This window comes from Eutrigla gurnardus, assembly GCF_963514095.1.
Source record: "Eutrigla gurnardus genome assembly, chromosome: 12".
NCBI classification, from domain to species: domain Eukaryota; kingdom Metazoa; phylum Chordata; class Actinopteri; order Perciformes; family Triglidae; genus Eutrigla; species Eutrigla gurnardus.
The window spans coordinates 19,245,445-19,263,090 of NC_139926.1; the positions used below are offsets into that span (position 1 = coordinate 19,245,445).

Genomic DNA, 17,646 nt, shown 5'->3' on the forward strand with positions numbered 1-17,646 from the left:
TGACAAACTGAATTTAATCAGATTGGTGATAGGAAGAGATAAGAACCCTCTGATGGAGGCCCGCCTCCGTGTGTCCACTCTTCTCCCCCTGCTCCTCCTGCATGATGGTGACGGTGTCCCAGATTAATGGCTCTCTTTATAATTAGCTTGGTGGAGTATTTCTGGAGTGGCCCCATTTCTGGTCTCTGGACTCATTCTTGGTTTCTCACTGCCACCTTGTGGATTTGTGCTTTTTTTTTTTTTGTGTCCTTCCAGTGTGTCATGATGTCGGGTTACATCTTCACCATTCAGAGCCCAGCCACAAAAAAAGTGTGGAAAATATAGTGTGACAGGTGCGTATTCTAGGTTTAATGAGCGTTTTTTTTAATTGATCTCAAATGTCGAGGTGGCAAACTCATGCGTGGGGGGTAAATAAATCATCCCAATTAAAGGCGTATTTAGGCACGTGATTGTGTCTTCACAGTCTTCTTGTTTTTTTCCACAAAGACCCCCCCTCCCCTCCCCTTTCGATCCTGATCTCTCCCCACGTAATGTGTTGCTCATATCATCATCAAACTTCAAGTCCGTGACCAGGATCCAAACCAGAGCCGTATAGATCCGAAGATAATCACACTTCCACACACACGCACACACACGCACGCACACACAAAAAAAAGTCACACTTCAGGGGCCGAAAGCGGCGCCATTCAGTGTCCAACCTGCAGCGTTGCCCGCAGACCAGTCCGCTCCACAGACGTGCGCCACCGGCGGAGCCACAAGGCGACTAGTGACTCATCCGTGCGCAATGACAATAAACAGACGCGGCTCGCTTTAAACGTCCGCAAATCAAACCTTGTCCAACAAAAAGCAAGGTCACCTTGTGTGTGTGGGGGGACTGAAGCTCTGCTTTCTGCTTTCTTCTTCTTCTGGGAGTGATCAGAAGAGCGCAGCAGTCTCGCCTTCTGGAAAAAGAGGAAAATTCACTTTTTTTAGGGGGTAGGGGGGGCGACTGCACCTGTTCACCTGGACCCCCACATCATCCCGGTAAGTGGCTTTATTCATTCATGCTGTCTAACGAGGCAAAACTAAACGAACTTCTTAATTGTCATTGGAGATGCTCTAACAGGTGTTTTTCTTTATATAATACAGCCTAGGGTTTACTCGCTGTAGGAAATCCGAGCTTTTAAGCGACAGAATCGGCCTGTAGTGTGTGTATGAGGTTTAATTTGGTCATTTATTTAGCCTTTAATAACGGTTTGGTGGTTTGGTAAGAGGGGTGCACGTCGTCTTTTTTTCTGCTGTTGGGGGGGTTCAATCTGCATCACGATCAACGATGCAAAAAAACACCGAGAGATGATATTTCTCGTGTAAATGTGTGAATCCAAAGGTATTGATGACTATATTATGAATTTGAGTAAAAAATATTGTTCTTTATAAGCATCTATTTGCATTTTGTGTGTGCTTATAGATGCTAAACCAGCAGATATTCAGTGTGTGTGTGTGTTTCATCATAACCTCTATATGACGAGTTTATTCTGAGGATGAATGCAGACATGAAGCAGTCTGGCTGTGAACCAGCGTCCATCCTGATCATGATGCTGGACTAACGTGCTCCTGTCAGCTGGTTCAGCTGGGATTTTTTTCATTCACTTGTCATTTTTAGACTTATATCATTCTTCTTCATCTTGTCTCGTCTAATTGAGTTTCAACCTGTAAGACGGACTGTGCCCTTGTCTACAGGTCCGTGTCGCCAACTTGAGCATCTCTTCAATGTAAAAAAAAAAAAAAAGGCAAATATTATTTAAAATACTGTTTTTTCTCTCTCGATTTTGTCCCTTTCCCCTGCTAGTGATATTAAGCTGCACTTCCTACCTCGGATGGGATATAAAGAGCGAATTTTGGGGCATTAAAGACAAAAAAAAAAAAAAAAGTGAGCAGGTTTTTTGAGGTGAAGACTTTGGCACAGGGTCGGGAGCGATGGCGGCGTCTGCACCCTCCTCCTCTGGCGGAGAACCGGACCCCAACTCGACTAATTTACGACCACCGGGCTCAAGTAGGTCCATCACCGATAAAATGCTATTTCACGTGTGCTATTTACTTTGTGGGCGATGCCATTCATCATTTTCATCGAAGGAGAGAGAGGGAGAGAGGGGGAGAGAGAGAGACAGGGGGAGGGAGGGGGGGTCCGCTGCCATTTGAGAATGCTTCCTTCGCCACAAATCACCGCTGCATTTCATTCACCACACCGACCTCCCGGCTTCTGCGTGACAGACGAATGCTGCTGTCAGAGCCTGATGTCCTCCACTAACATTACATGGAGGCAATTAGCTTCAGGCTGCAGCGCTGACAGCCTCTCTCCAAGGCAATGAAGGTTCATTTGCAACCCAAAAAATACACATTTTATTTTGTATTTTCCATAATTAGGGATGTTGTATTCATGCAGGCATGTTTTTTTTCTTTTCCTTTTTTTTTTCTTTTTTTACTAAATGTGCTCTGGCTGAATAAAGTGCCTGCATGCATGGGAAGCCTGAAGTGGCTGTTAATTCAGCCATATTAAATTGTCCCTAATGGCACACTTAAGCGTTGTATAGAAGGGGAACTGTGGAAACCCAGACAGCAGCGCGGTCCTTTCATTGTCAGCTGGTAGGGGGAGAGAGCCTGATCCTTCTCTGAATAGAGGTCTAAAACCACGTTACAGGTGCAGAGGTGCTCATGGACAAGCAAATGGGCATTTTAGGGATTTTTCTCTCTTAAAAAAAATACAAAATCATGCACTTCATCATGCAAAGAGTTTTATTTCTTCTCACAAATGTCTGATTTTCATGCAACGTCAATTAATGACATGTCAGAAAATCATCATTGCATCATGTAAGGCAGAAATTGTAGCCTTCAAACTGCGTGTATGAATGCTGTTTGTCAGCACATCTGCTCCCGTTTCTTTTTCTGTTTTTAGTGTTGTTGTCCCTGTGATGGCCGCCTCATTTCCTCTGGTTTAGGGGGGGGGGGTGCATCATTGTGGGGAGTTAAAGTGCGTCCAATGAGCTGAGCAGGGCAATGATTTATTTAATGATCCAAACAAAGGGTTAAATTAGGATGTGGGATACGGGACTGCCGCCCATCCACCCTCCCACTCCCACGCCCGCTTCCCTTAAATGACTGCTTTTGAGGATTTCGTCCATGCCTCCCATCCAAGGTGCTCCATCCCCTCTCTGGCTGGGAGCCCTTGATAACGCAGTAATTCTCTATCTGTCACCGGCCAGCCGGCTCGTGTCTGGCGACGCTCGCATTTTAAACAGCATCCATTCACTCAATTGGATCTTTAGCCTGCATGGCGCGGTTCCAAACGCCTAATTAATTTGAAGCCCTCGCCTATAGGTCATGAACGGTGACATACAGTGGGAAATAGGCTAATCCAGATCCAGGGGCCCGGGGAGAACCGGTGTGATGTTTAAATAATCCCAAGACACGCGTGCTGGTTATTCTTTGTTTCAGCATGCGACATCACTCGACCTCATGTCTCCATTTATTTCCAACATTTAATTGTTCGATATAAAAATGAACAATTAAATAGGATTTTTTTTCCAGGCTTCTGTGAGGCCCTCTAATCTTTCTGAATCATTTTAGGCTACGATGCTTGGTGTGGCGTCGCTCATGGATGTACTAGGAAATTGGGAATGAAGATATGTGGTAAGTTGCTGTATTTTTTTATAAAACAATTATGCAAAATATATTAAATAAAATGTATGTTTTTTTTAGTGTCCACAAGCATGACTGCAGGCTGTTCGTGGCCTGCATCGTTTTATTCGCGCCTCGATGGAAACAGATTCCAGATTTAGAACCATCATCTGAATAAGGATGATCCATTTACATTAGATTAGATCGACTAATGTGATTTGAATTATTAAACAATCATCACACCTGATTTTGGTAATTTGACCATTTTTTTTCATGTCAAAACCTTCAATTTATCTTCCAGTCGCATGAAGAGAGAGATTATGGAGGATGGATTTTTTTCTGATTTCCACTTGAGTCTATTTCGGTCTCACACCAAGGGCGGACTGACACCTTCCATAATGGTGAATGTCATGCACCGGCGCGCGCCACAATTTTCTAGCATTTTTGACCGACACGTTCTGCTGGTTTCATTAAGGCCGTTTAATTACCCACGGGCGCGTGACGCTGCAGCGGGGCGAAGAAAACAGAAAAAAAAACAACAAAAAAACTAAACGTGTCTGATTGGATTAAAATAATAATTCGTGTTGCACAATTTCCAAAATTTCTGTCCATGTAAATGCGGGACTATTTTCTCCCGCGCAGGCTGTATTGATACATCCACACGTGGTATCAAGTGCGCTTTTTTGGGCTCTCGTGGGATCTTCAATGAGGATTTACAGCCGCTACACGACAGCCATTTGTTTTTTTGCTTGGCTGGAGTTTGATGCTGATGTCATGCGCTCAACCTCCCACGGAGCCCTCCGCCCACCGACTCCCCGAGCATGATGGGACCCTTTTATCATAGGAGAGAGGGAGGGAGGACAGACAGGGAGGAGATAAAAGTCAGATATGGTGGAGGAGAATTATTTGTGGGCCAGTGACGGTCAAAAAAGCTGCAGCTCTCAACATGTATGGGGAGTGTAATCACCCCGCGGACTCCTCTTCTTCTTCTGCTTCTTCTTGTAATCGCTTAGGGTTTTTGCAGAAGAACAACAGTCTGGAGGAGAGGAGCAGGATGGTGAGTTCCTTGAAGGAGCGCGCGGCCAAGAACCTGCTGTCCTGCGACAACAGCGGAGGAGGAGGAGGAGGGGACGCGCATTTCAGACGCACGGAGACCGACTTCTCCAATCTGTTCGCCAGAGGTAGGCTGGAAACTTTGATTCCCAAGTTATGATCAATTAAAGTATATGCTAATGAATCAGATTGATTTATCTAGAGGGTCTAATGTTGGAAATTCAAACTGCAAAAACAAAATAAATGACATTTTCAACAGGCTGGCAAACAGACTCAACAGGAAATGACCTGCGGTGACCCCGTAAAACCTGAAGCACTCTGTAGATTTAGGTGAACCATGGATGCGTTTTTTTATGTTGTAGATCTGCTCCCCGCTAAAAATGGAGAGGAGCCGACCATGCAGTTCCTGCTGGAGGTCGTGGAGATCCTCACCAACTACGTCCGGAAGACCTTCGACAGATCCACCAAGGTCCTGGACTTCCACCACCCCCACCAGCTGCTGGAGGGCATGGAGGGATTCAACCTGGAGCTCTCTGACCAGCCCGAGTCCCTGGAGCAGATCCTGGTGGACTGCAGGGACACCTTGAAGTACGGCGTGAGAACAGGTGAGAACAAAGAGGGCCCCGGCGGCGGCGTGGCCTGCTGCGATCAATAACGCTCATTAGCTTACACGCCGGTGTAATGATTACAGATAAGCCATTTTCTCTCTCTCTCAAATGATTCATTGTTTTCTGGGGATTCTGTTGCTTTGTTGTCTCTTTATAAATCACAGGTCACCCCAGGTTCTTTAACCAGCTGTCCACTGGATTAGACATCGTTGGGTTGGCGGGAGAGTGGCTCACGTCTACAGCCAACACTAACATGTGAGTACAGTATGGAAGAGTATTTCCCCTCCATAAACACAATCATGGAGATATAAGCAAGATTTGGATCCAGTTTGGAAGTCATTGGATTCATTTTAATCTACCTTTTTGTGCTCATTGTTATAAATGTGAATGGCCCCCATGTAGAACCTTTCAGTATTCGGGGGATACTTGAAGTGACATACTGTAATTACTGTCGCTGGCTGAGGACGACCCCGCGGACTAATGGATTGTCAATCAAGCGGGAAAATAAAAAGGACATTTGTAAGGCTACTCCCCCCACGGTATCGTCAGTGTTGGCCCCGTGCTCAGGCTGTGGTCACATAATTCAGCCCCGTGGGCAAACTAAATTGCATATTGATTCGCGGTTCACAGTTTACACGGTGTCTTTGTTTCGTCTCCTGCTAGTTCTTGTGACATAACAATGCTTGAGGGGGGGAAGAGCCTCTAAACCCTCCGACCATCTGTACACGATAGGGAAAGCCATCAGGGATGAAACTTACGTTAACTTCAGTGGTTGTTGATCTGTCTCTGTCTGTATTTGACCCGTGTATGGTGATAATCGCTAATCAGCTCTGGGGCGTCCTGGAGGCCTTGTTGTCCAGGATGCAGGGGTTGGATTCTGGTCAGGGTCCAGGTTTCCCAGTCCCATTATTGTAAAGCATGAAATAAAATCTACAACTGAACATATTACTGCAATAAAGATTGATATTCAGTTCCACAAACACACTCTTTGTAAAGAGTTTGTTAAGTTAATACACGCAAATGTCAGATTCTATAATTACTTACTGAAACCAGACCAGATGTGGTTTTTGTAGCCATGGCTTTGTAGTTTTAACATCAAAGAAGTCATCAGGTTTCCAGCGGTGGAATAAAAACCTCAAACCTGGTCTTAAACGTGTCAATGCTACAGTAGAAACATTACAACTAATAACTTTATCCGTTTTGAATACATCATTTATTAGTTATAAGTTGTTAATGAGAACAAAATATGATTTGCCAGGTTGGGAAGAGACACTTTTCTACAATTTATTAAGCATTTATTAACAGATTACTAACATTTATAACATAATAATTACCAGACAGAGAGGTTAAACATCAGAAAGAGGGGTATCCATTTTTTTTCTTACTAATGTCTGTGATTTATCCATAATGGGAACCTTTTTGAAGCTCCTGAAGATTAGATTAGGGTTTTGAGAGTGTAACAAAGGGCGGAGCTTAAACCTACGTTTAAATCTTAAACCGGCGTCACCAGTCCTCATGTTTTACAGCTCGTCCCTTCTTGCTGCTTCAGCCGGCAGTCTGTCTTCCAGAGTCCAGCCGTCCTCACAGAAGCCCTGTAGTCAGCTCCTGCGTTATCGCCGAGGATGACTCGAACCAGAGGGTGGAGGTTCCTTGCTTACTTTGTCATTTACCTTTATTAATGACTACATCAACCCTAATTACCCCTGGCAGATATTGACTGACACTAATAGACAGTCACATGCTGGCCTTACATAATCAGAATGAGTGAGCGACGTCTGCATGAATGGATGCGGCGAAATTAATGTGCGACATCTGCGAAGTGGCACCTGACTTGTTTATTTATTTACTTCGTATGTACACTGAAGACGCTGTGGGGCACATCCTGCAATGTTCCGCTGATTTGTTTACCGTATTTGCATGAATAGACAGATACTTATGTAATTAGAAGAACATTGGTGAGAAGAAGATGGATGAGCCTGTAAGAGGCAGAGGGAGATTATACACTCGAGAGGATAACACATGGATTGCAATGGTTGTAACAGCAGACAATTCTTTTCTTTTCTCCAATGTTTTTAATCGTGTTGATCCCATTAAAGGTGCATTGTTCCTGTTTTCCTGCTAAATCACACTCCCGGTGTTGTATCAGTGCATCCGAGTGGCATTTGCTGCATCATTTCACTGCAGGAAAAGATCATTTCTAAACCGAGACGGTGTTGTCATCAAAGTGTGTCTGTGTACACAACACTGTATCGGTTCCATTTCTATTGAGGGATTAGCATGCTCGCTAAGCACGGTGTACAATTAGAGGATACAAATGCCTGCTGTTAAAAACCAGGATATTTCCTATTGATCCCATCAGACTTCCCTGCAGCCTTTAGGTGATAAGGGATTGTGAGATGTAGTATTTATACACTATGAACACACGAGAAAACACAAATGAGAGTTAAGATGTTCAATCACACTTTCATCGCATGTTAAGATGTCGTTTTTCTGGTGGGTTGAAGGTTCACCTATGAGATTGCCCCCGTCTTTGTGCTCATGGAGCAGCTGACACTGAAGAAGATGAGGGAGATGGTCGGCTGGCCCGATGGAGAGGGCGATGGGATATTTTCTCCAGGTTAGAGCCAAACCTGAGCCCTCAAACATGTCACACTCTTTAATTACTTACATACTTTATCAGAAACCACCAGATGTGTTAGGGTTTGTTTGTTTTTTTAACTATGGTTTTAACTTCTAAATGTACTCATCTGGTTTGGAAGATATTTTCATTAAAAGTGTGTAGAAATAAGATTTTCCAGTCAAATTTGTACTTGAGTAAGTCCTGTAAGTGTTGGCATCAAAATATTAATAAAATACTCAATATGCAGAACAGTATATTTCACAATATGGATACATGAAATCGTATCTTTGTAATTATTCTAATTATTGATGCATTAAGCATCACTTTAATGTTGCAGCCTGTAAAGGTGGACCTACTTTTAACCACCTTAAATACTTTACTTAATACTTAATTGACCTATTTATCTGTTGATTTCATGTCATTTTAATAATCCGATTCTGCAGTAACTGTAGTGCATAATAGCTAAGGTGTACTTAATTGCCATACTTACTTTCTCCCACTGTTGGTTCCATCAGGAGGAGCAATCTCCAACATGTACAGCGTGATGATTGCCAGATACAAGTTCTTCCCTGAAGTCAAGACCAAAGGCATGACGGCTGCACCGAGACTGGTCCTCTTCACCTCGGAGCACGTTAGTCTGTGTTACTTCACCTTTGATATCTCAAGTGAAAATCCAGCCTAAACTGTGACTGATCAAAGGTCCGTTCTTGCAGAGCCACTATTCCATCAAGAAAGCCAGCGCAGCTCTGGGCTTTGGGACGGAGAACCTGATCCTTATGAACACAGATAAGAGGTTTGAACCTGCATGTGGACAGTAAAAAAAAAAAAAGAAAGATCAAACATCTGGATGATTGTGTGTGTTTTTCTTCTTTTCCAGAGGGAGAGTGATTCCTGCTGATTTGGAAGCCAAAGTAATTGAGGCCAAGCAGAAGGTGAATGGCAGCAGAAGTGCCCTCGCTAAAGTATATATTTGCTTCTATCAGAGACTCCACACAATGTGAAACACTCCTCTGAACACCTGTAGGAAAGGGAACGTGTGCCAGAGCAGCCGGGTTATTTCAGAAAGGTTAACGCTTCTGTCTGCTCATATGTTATGTTGCCCCCCCGTCTTTATTGCCACTCCTGGAAGTAATCCTCCACAGCCAACGTGATGTGCAGACTATAAGAAATGTGAAGTCAGTAGGTGCAGACAGGAAGAGGGCATCCATCGAGAAATGCATCAGCCGTCACGGTCGCAGAATGAACACGAATTCAGCCCGTAAACTGTGTTTTTGGTTCTGCAGGGGTACGTCCCGATGTTTGTGAACGCCACCGCCGGTACCACCGTCTACGGAGCCTTCGACCCCATCAATGAGATCGCAGACATCTGTGAAAAGTACAACATGTGGCTTCATGTGGACGTAAGGCAATATGGATGATCTCCTATGCAGAGAAATAACATCAGCTGCACATATCAGCAGCCTGAGCATCCTGACTGTTGTGCCCTGTGTAGGGAGCGTGGGGGGGAGGTCTGCTGATGTCCAGGAAGCACAGGCACAAGCTGAATGGAGTCGAAAGGTAAAAGAGCACGGACATATACATTTTATTAGAACACTGTTCATAATGTCTCCTGTGCCTCTGGAGGATAAACCTGATGTCATCAGTGTCGGAGTGGTGAGGAGGATTCTGGGGCTTTTCTGACTAGACCACATTTACCTGGCACTGTTTGGGATCCTTGATTAGCAAATGGGGTCGACCAGATTATTATGGCACCGATTCAAACTCAAGCATAGTATAACAAAATAGACAAATAATTATGTTTATTAATGTTACGGCATGCATGAGGGAAATTCTCAACATTTGTTTTGTTATGTGTCAGACAGTTGGAGAAGAATTAAATGTAAAAAAATATTTTTTTAATTTTCTTTTTCTTTGCGAAATATCATGTTTTTTTTTGTCAAATGATGTACAGATTGTTTGGGCATTATTCCGTCCAATGGAATGGAACAATAGTTAATTTAGCTGAAAAAATCTCCCAGAGAGCTGACCCCCAAACACCTGCCCCCGATCACCAGGGTTATTTGGGTTTTGAAAGTAGACTACATACTTTTAGGAAAGAAAAATTGTGTTTAACTGGTAACATTTCGTTTAAAAGACATGGGTATTTGCTATGTGGGAGACAGATGCTCATGAGTTGCATTATGGGAAGTTTAGGATCTAGTGTTTCAGTGTCTTGACCCATACTTATATCATGGATTCTACGACTTTGTTTATAACAGATTTTTCTGTCTTTGCTCATCTATTCCCAGCCTGTCCCGTTATTAGATAGAAGACAGTAGAGAAATGACAGGAAATAAGAGGGACTAATTATATACATCACTGGTCGCCTTGCAGCTTATGGTTGGCGCCTTAACCCTGAGGCCACAAAGGCACCCCCCAGTCCGCCCTCCTTCATGGAAGTGCAATACTAAATTGCTTATTTGTCGCTTTAACATCTGGGCAAAGAAAATGTTGTAAAAAATTCAAACTCTATCTTTCAAAAGACTCACATGCAAGGTTATTTCAATAAAACCCGAAAGAATCAATGTGTTCTAAGATTACCTCTTCTGATACTAGACTATGACACACACACACACACACACACACACACACACACACACACAGCTGTTTATTGTTTCAATATCTGTGCAGGGCCAACTCAGTCACCTGGAACCCTCATAAAATGATGGGAGTGCCGCTGCAGTGCTCTGCCGTTCTGGTCAGGGAGAGGGTGAGACTGTTTTCCACGTTGCTGCTGCACACAATAACAGTTCTGCACCAGCGGGAGAAGATAACTCTGCCTTTCTGTTTCTTACACCGTGACTGTGTCCATTGCAGGGATTATTACAAGGCTGCAACTCCATGTCTGCCGGTTACCTCTTCCAGCCAGACAAACAGTATGACGTCACATACGACACGGGCGACAAGGCCATTCAGTGTGGACGCCACGTTGATATCTTCAAGTTCTGGCTCATGTGGAAAGCAAAGGTTGGCATTTTATAATCTGCTTTCTTCTAAAGCCTCGACCAACCCTGCTGCCACATCTAGCAGCGCGTGATGGTAACAGCTCCTTGTTCTTTCTTTTTCAATGCACCTAAAAGGGAACAGTGGGATTTGAACAGCATATCGACAAGTGCCTGGATATGTCCGCGTACCTCTACAACAAAATAAAAAACAGGGAAGGCTTCCAGATGGTGTTCGATGGAGAGGTGAGATCATTTATATGCTTATTTTTTTAATCGAATGCCAACGTAGTCACTGAGTAATCAGATTCCTATAAATCCGAATTCATTGGACACTCAAAATTATCTTTCACGTTAAACGACTACAACAACACATTTCGTACTTTTATCTTGCTTTTAGGATTGATTGGATCATTCTGCGCTGCCGACAAGTTGACAAGAAAAGCTGAAATTACAGAAAGCGTGTCTTTATCGGCGCTCGTTTACTAACGCCGTTCCCATTTTCTCTTATCAGCCGCAGCACACTAATGTGTGTTTCTGGTACGTCCCACCGAGTCTGCGCGGCTTACCCGATGGCGATGAGAGGCGGGAGAGGTTGCACAAGGTGATGGACTCATCACTTCTTGCTTTTTTTTTAGTCTTCCCTCTTATATTCATGCAGTATCTACTTATATTCAGGGATGCAGTGAAGTCATGTACAGATTGTGTGCTTTTATTTTGAAGAGTCTGGATGGTAACGCTGTGTCTTTGCCTCACAACAGGTGGCCCCGAAGATCAAGGCGCTGATGATGGAGTCCGGGACTACGATGGTGGGTTACCAGCCACAAGGAGACAAGGTCAACTTCTTCCGCATGGTCATCTCAAACCCCGCTGCCACCAGGTCAGACATCGACTTCCTGATTGAGGAGATTGAGCGACTGGGGAACGACTTGTAAGAGCCACACCTAACCCCCCCGCCCCTCCCCAAACATGTCCAACTCTGGAGAGCCTTGAGCTGGGCTTCATGTCCCTTTTTTGTCTCATAAAGACATTGACATTCTTGCTTACAGATCTGGCAATGCACAAGAAATAATACGCCCTGAGTGTCTCTTCTCTGTCTCTTCTGTCTTTAGCAGCGATGACATATATTCAAAACATTTGCACACAAGGTTATCTGAGTAAATTAGTCCAAACTGGGAGAATCACAAAAGCATACTGGCATTCTTGCTAACGGTGTGTTGACTGGAAATGAACCGTTGGTTAAATGAAACTTTTCATGTAAATATCAAACAGCAAGAATATCTGAGCACTTGAATGATTCTTCCTATAGTAGTTATTAAAAAAGAAGTTATTTTACTGTTGTACTATATGAAGGTCAGTATTAAAAAACAGAATGAGATCAAAAATATTTTTTCACAGATATCACAGCACAAAGTAGGGAACCTTATATGTTGTCTGTGTAATTATCAAGCCAGATGCATCGCCACATCGTACCCTCGCTGTTATCTCCCTTTGGTATTACAAATATATAACACAGTCATTGTACTTGATCGCTGTGTTTTAGAGGTTTTTGTGTAGATTGTGTATAGTATTGTTACATTGCCTTTGTGCCAAAATGTGTCCTAGTTTTTCAGTGAACGACTCCTTTATGTAAATCGAACCATACGGTGTAATGTGTGATAGATGAATCCCTTTATTTATAAGCAGAGGTTCTAATTGTGAATGGGTGATCTGCTCTTCTGTTCCATTTGTACTGTATCCTCCTTCTGGAAACCCTGCTGTATAATATATCACAATGTTTTGACTAACGTTGAATTATTTTAGTGTATTTGTGAACCAAAGAAAGGGAAGAGTTACATTTATGAACATATTCTTCCCTCACGGATGGATTCAGATGTTTGTATAACACTTAACTCACCGCCCTTGACTTTGGTGCAATCTGTGTTGTGTAACTGTGCAATCGCTTTGTGATTCACTGACTGAATGTTGTCCAGACACTTCGGCTATATGTGGGAGGCATGACTGGCAGTGCGGCCGCTACTGCCGGTGCTTTTGTTCGTGATAAAAAGCACAACGCTACACCGTGATCATGGGGCAGCTTTTCTCCCGCGGACACATGATTGTCTGTGTTATAATATATTAAGTGGAGTAAACTATAATATGCAAACATGTGACTGAACATGCTCACTATAGGCACGCCTTTATGTTGAGAAAAACAATGTGAGAAAAACTGGGATTATTTGTCATGCTTGATGAAATACACAGTGTTTGCTACTGTAATGATATTTATTGAACAATTGTACATTCCTGAATTAGTGGGATGAATATCCCTTGTTAAATTCAATGTAGGCACTTTAACTTCACGCCATCATTTGCAGAGTATTATCGTTGTGTCCACAGCACTAATAAAGACATGCTGTAGAACATATGTTTATTGCAGTTTGTAAAAAGACATATATACAGTAGATCTATGGCAAACAACACAGGAGGAGTCTTACATTTATGAATGTTCAATTGACAATTAACAATTTTTACCAAGTATGTTTTTTTTTTATTCTTCTGACATTATTAAAGGGCTGCACGGTTGTGTGGGTAGCACTGCGAGAGGGTCCCGGGTTCGATTCCCGGGTCGGGTTCCGGTTCCTTCTGTGTGGAGTTTGCATGTTCTGCAGTTTGCAGGTTCTCCGGCTTCCTCCCGCAGTCCAAAGACATGCATATATATATATATTTCAAATTAGAAGTTAAATGCAAAAAACCCTCTCTGTCTCTGTACTGGTTTCTAACCTCTAAGCAAATATATGCAAAATAAGTCAATATATGGAGAAAAATTAACAATGTGCTCGAATAATGAGTAAATGTTGGTCTGATATTGTTTTTATAAAACTCTATAGTCTGAGACACATTCAGGTAAATGTGCATATTTTCCTTTTTTTTATATATTTATTTTTTTCCTCCTACATCTGTCACCAGCCATTGGTCAGATTAATCACCCTGGAGGGATTTTTTTATTGGCTGATCATCTCACAGCTGAGATTTCACGAGCGCCCGCTGCCAATTCCCTCACTCCTCTCATTACTCACACTTTTAAGATATTTATCATAAAACGCATTAGACTGTGCTCTCAACATTTTTTTTCTGAGCGCCTATTTCAAGGCTCTGCCTGGGTGCGTTTTATTTCGACACAGCCGTGGAGGGACTGGCTGTTTCACTGGCTCCCATCCTCCACCAGGGCAGACGCTGCTTCTTTGTTTCATGCTTCAGTGCAGCGATCATTACAGAGCCGGTGTCACTGGCTGCTGTGTAAAGTTACTGGGAACAGAGGATTAAAGGGATAACTACTCATATAATGGGGTGATAGAAACAATAACCCCTGACTTCTTCCTACATCTAAAGGGAGAGTCTTTTTTTTTTTTTTGCTCGACAGTATCATTGACGGTTATATGTGCCAAAGCGTAATTACATGGCTAATTTAGAAGCAGGTGTTGCAGGATCTCATAATAATTGAATGCAAATGAAACCAGGGTCCTCTAGTTTGTTGCATTCATTTTCTAGATGCTAAACGTGAAAGAATGGCCATGCAAAGCCAGAAACTATAGAAAAATAAAGTCTATTCAGTTAAATGCAAAAAAAAAAAAAAAGGTTTATTAGACTTTAACAGTGATATATAGTGGTATTTTAAGGGGTCCATCACTTTAATCAACAATCAGTATCTCCATCCATTCTAATTACAAGCATAATTAAACTTTGATCAAGAGGCGATCAGGCCAGTAAAATAATAAGGAGCTGGAGCAGTTCTGTTTTTGCAGTAGTCTCTGGATGGTGGGCGGGTCTGGCTCTAAACACCAGACTGTGAAACGCTTAATGTCTGTCTGCAATAGTCTGTTCACCCTCCATTTCACACCTGGCACACACACACACACACACACACACACACTTAGATTCACACACTTACATTCATACCCCTTACCATAACGGCTAACAGCCTCATCCTAACCTTAACCTAAATTTAACCTTACCCTACCCTTAAACCAAGTCTTTACACTTAAGTGTTACGATATTCATTAATATCGTCCCCATTTTGTCCCCAAAAAAGCTGAGTCCCCACAATGTAGCTGTAACCAGATGCATGTCCCCACATGACAGGTAAACCACACACACCCACACACACACACATATACATAAAGGATTCAATCCTCGTTTGAAAACTGCAAATGAAACAAAGAGCATCACATTCATTGCTTTGGCTTTTTCTTCTTGTGTGTAAATCGTTTTTTTTCCCCATTTTGTGAATATTTTAAGGTGGAAGCAAAGTTCCCGCTGACACAAACAAGCCCACACCCATCTATCCTCTCTCAGCTGTGTTGCTCCTCTCCCTTATATATCCATGAATCTCGTCAGTGGTTTCCCGAAGTGCCAAATATATCTCTCGCCCATGGGAATCACTGCCACATTAGCTTCCTGATAGATACTGACATTCCCATTGTGTGAGGCAGGTCTAATGAAATGATGATGATGATATTGACTGCGGGCTGCTTGCCAGCCCTTCCCCCCCTTCTCTTCTCCACATACCATTAATACACACACATGCTGCTGCAGCCACAATTTAGCCTGAAAACAATTTCTTTTTTTAACCTTTTCAACCTTATTTACTTAGCAACGCACAGCTCAATGCGGACAGCATTTTCGCTCTGATACTTAGAAGTAAAGCTCAATATGTGTTCAGCTATTAAAAAATAAAAGTGTTTGCGTGCCGCTGCACTGTTCTTTTTGTTCTTAAATTCAAACAGCAAGCTTGACATTAAAACAGCATCAATTGTAACACCTTAAGGCCTCTGACTTCTTAAGTAATTATAATGGGTTACACTTATCTAAATAGCCTCCCTTTATTGACTGTGTGTCCACAGCTTGATTCATCTTGGCAGAAAGTACATTTTTTAGCAGAAGATTAACAGTCCAAAGACTCGTCTGTGTGGCTGAGGTGTGTACATCTAATGTGACGCTTGTTAAAGTTGAACTAAATGTCTCTGTTGGACATTTCTTCTGAAAGAATAAGCACGAGCCCAGGAGCAATTAACTCTAACCAAGTCTCTGTGTGGCGATTGCTATCATGCATGCTAAATGAACAGAACAACGCTTAGAAGCATGTGACTCTAATCTAGTGCTCGGAAGCTTCAAGTGCTGCCATTTTTTCTCTCCTGAACAGGAACTACGGGCCGTCGCAGGACGGGAAACATATGTCTCCTCTTGTTGGAATTAAAATGATAAACAACAACAATAACGACGTGATAACTGCTTGTAATGGTGTCTGACTCAGCTGCTCTGTCATCTTATCGCAGGTTTTTAATTCATCTCATTCACTTAGCATTTTATCTTCGCCTCCCAGCACAAGTTATGTCACCGTGGAGCGTGTATTTATTAGACGGCCTCATCGACAATAACGGCTTATGATGTTTGTAGCCGTGACTCTGCTTACTGGAAATGCAGCATGTCATCATGCAAGGGGCCCTATAGATTTATCAAATTGTGGACATTTTCTCCTCAGACTTGTGGTTTAAATGCCTGAACAAAAGTACAGTGCTTTGCAGCCGGAGTTGTAAATTCCAAGGAGGACTGAAGAAGTATAAATCTGAGAGAGCGATCCAGAACAGTGATCGCAGAGTTTTAAGGCGTCAGCAAGCTTTTGCTGAAATACAGAGTTTATTTATCTTCTTCTTGAGGGAGTAAGTGTCTCCATGTGCAGTTTGCTTCCCCCTGGTAGTAGATAAAAGATATGAAGACCTGTTAAGGAACAATGAATGATGTACATTTAAAATGTGCCATTGGGAACCAGTCATTGATTTTATTATTGATTAATCTGCTGATTATTTTCTCAATTATTGAGTAGTCATTTGGCCAATAAAGCAACAGATAATAGCCAATTAAGCCAAAATCTGCAGCAAAAGTGCCCTCCAGGATTCCCTTCTTTGGCAGAAAACGTGATGAAGAGCCCTCTAGGTTTCCACAACCGCATGCAGCTGGTGATCTTTTTATATTTTATGCCCCTCAGACAGCACGAGTCAGGCGCCGCTTGGTTCAGACCACAATGTCAAGAATAAAATCTGCTTGAATGAGGAGGCATTTTAAGCTCAAAGCATCATCCAGCGCAGCCTATGTGGAAAGACGGAATCAAGGTGAGCTCCAGCGGACGCGTGGACTGACAGGATAACTGAAGATTGATGAGGAGAATCACAATGCTGTGCAAGTTTATTTCAAATTATTTGATAAGAGCTGCTGCACTACAGAGATATTCAACTACATATACATTAATCGACTCCTTGAGCCCATGTTCTTTATAGCACTGATGATATCCCTCCTTATCTCCGTTTGATCAATGAGACAATTTTATTCTCTCACATCTTCCCCGGCTCTCGTTTCTGCTGGGACGTGATTATTCGATCAAATCGAAAACAGTTGGAATCCGAATTTTAAAAAAAAATACTCCTGCTAAAAATGTTAATGGTTATAGATGATGACAGGAAGTTACTGACTAACGGGCTCATTACTTATCTTCCAGAGAATTTAAGGTAGGGTGTCTTCATTCCATCTCTGATCAACACACCTCATTCAAGCAGCTAAACTACAACATACCAGACAGTAAAAACTACAGTATGGAGGCAGACCTCTTCATGACTGCAGACACAATCACTGTATTATTGCTTAAGTAGCTGAAAAGTAACAAATCTCAGTCCCACTAAAACGCATGCATTAAAAA

At 42.6% G+C, this 17,646-nt stretch overlaps 1 protein-coding gene across 1 annotated transcript; it reads left to right on the forward strand.

Moving 5' to 3' along the window:
- Window positions 1–861: 861 nt before the first annotated feature.
- LOC311022165 (glutamate decarboxylase 1) lies at window positions 862–13,321 on the forward strand. Its single transcript, XM_084023252.1, has 17 exons — window positions 862–1,023; window positions 1,829–2,032; window positions 3,604–3,666; window positions 4,668–4,835; window positions 5,070–5,312; window positions 5,480–5,570; window positions 7,820–7,932; window positions 8,451–8,566; window positions 8,649–8,728; window positions 8,813–8,867; window positions 9,219–9,335; window positions 9,428–9,492; window positions 10,606–10,684; window positions 10,792–10,941; window positions 11,055–11,162; window positions 11,431–11,520; window positions 11,678–13,321. Exons 2-17 carry the CDS (start codon window positions 1,957–1,959, stop codon window positions 11,849–11,851), a joined length of 1,788 nt encoding a protein of 595 aa, XP_083879378.1. The 5' UTR covers window positions 862–1,023; window positions 1,829–1,956; the 3' UTR covers window positions 11,852–13,321.
- Window positions 13,322–17,646: the final 4,325 nt, after the last annotated feature.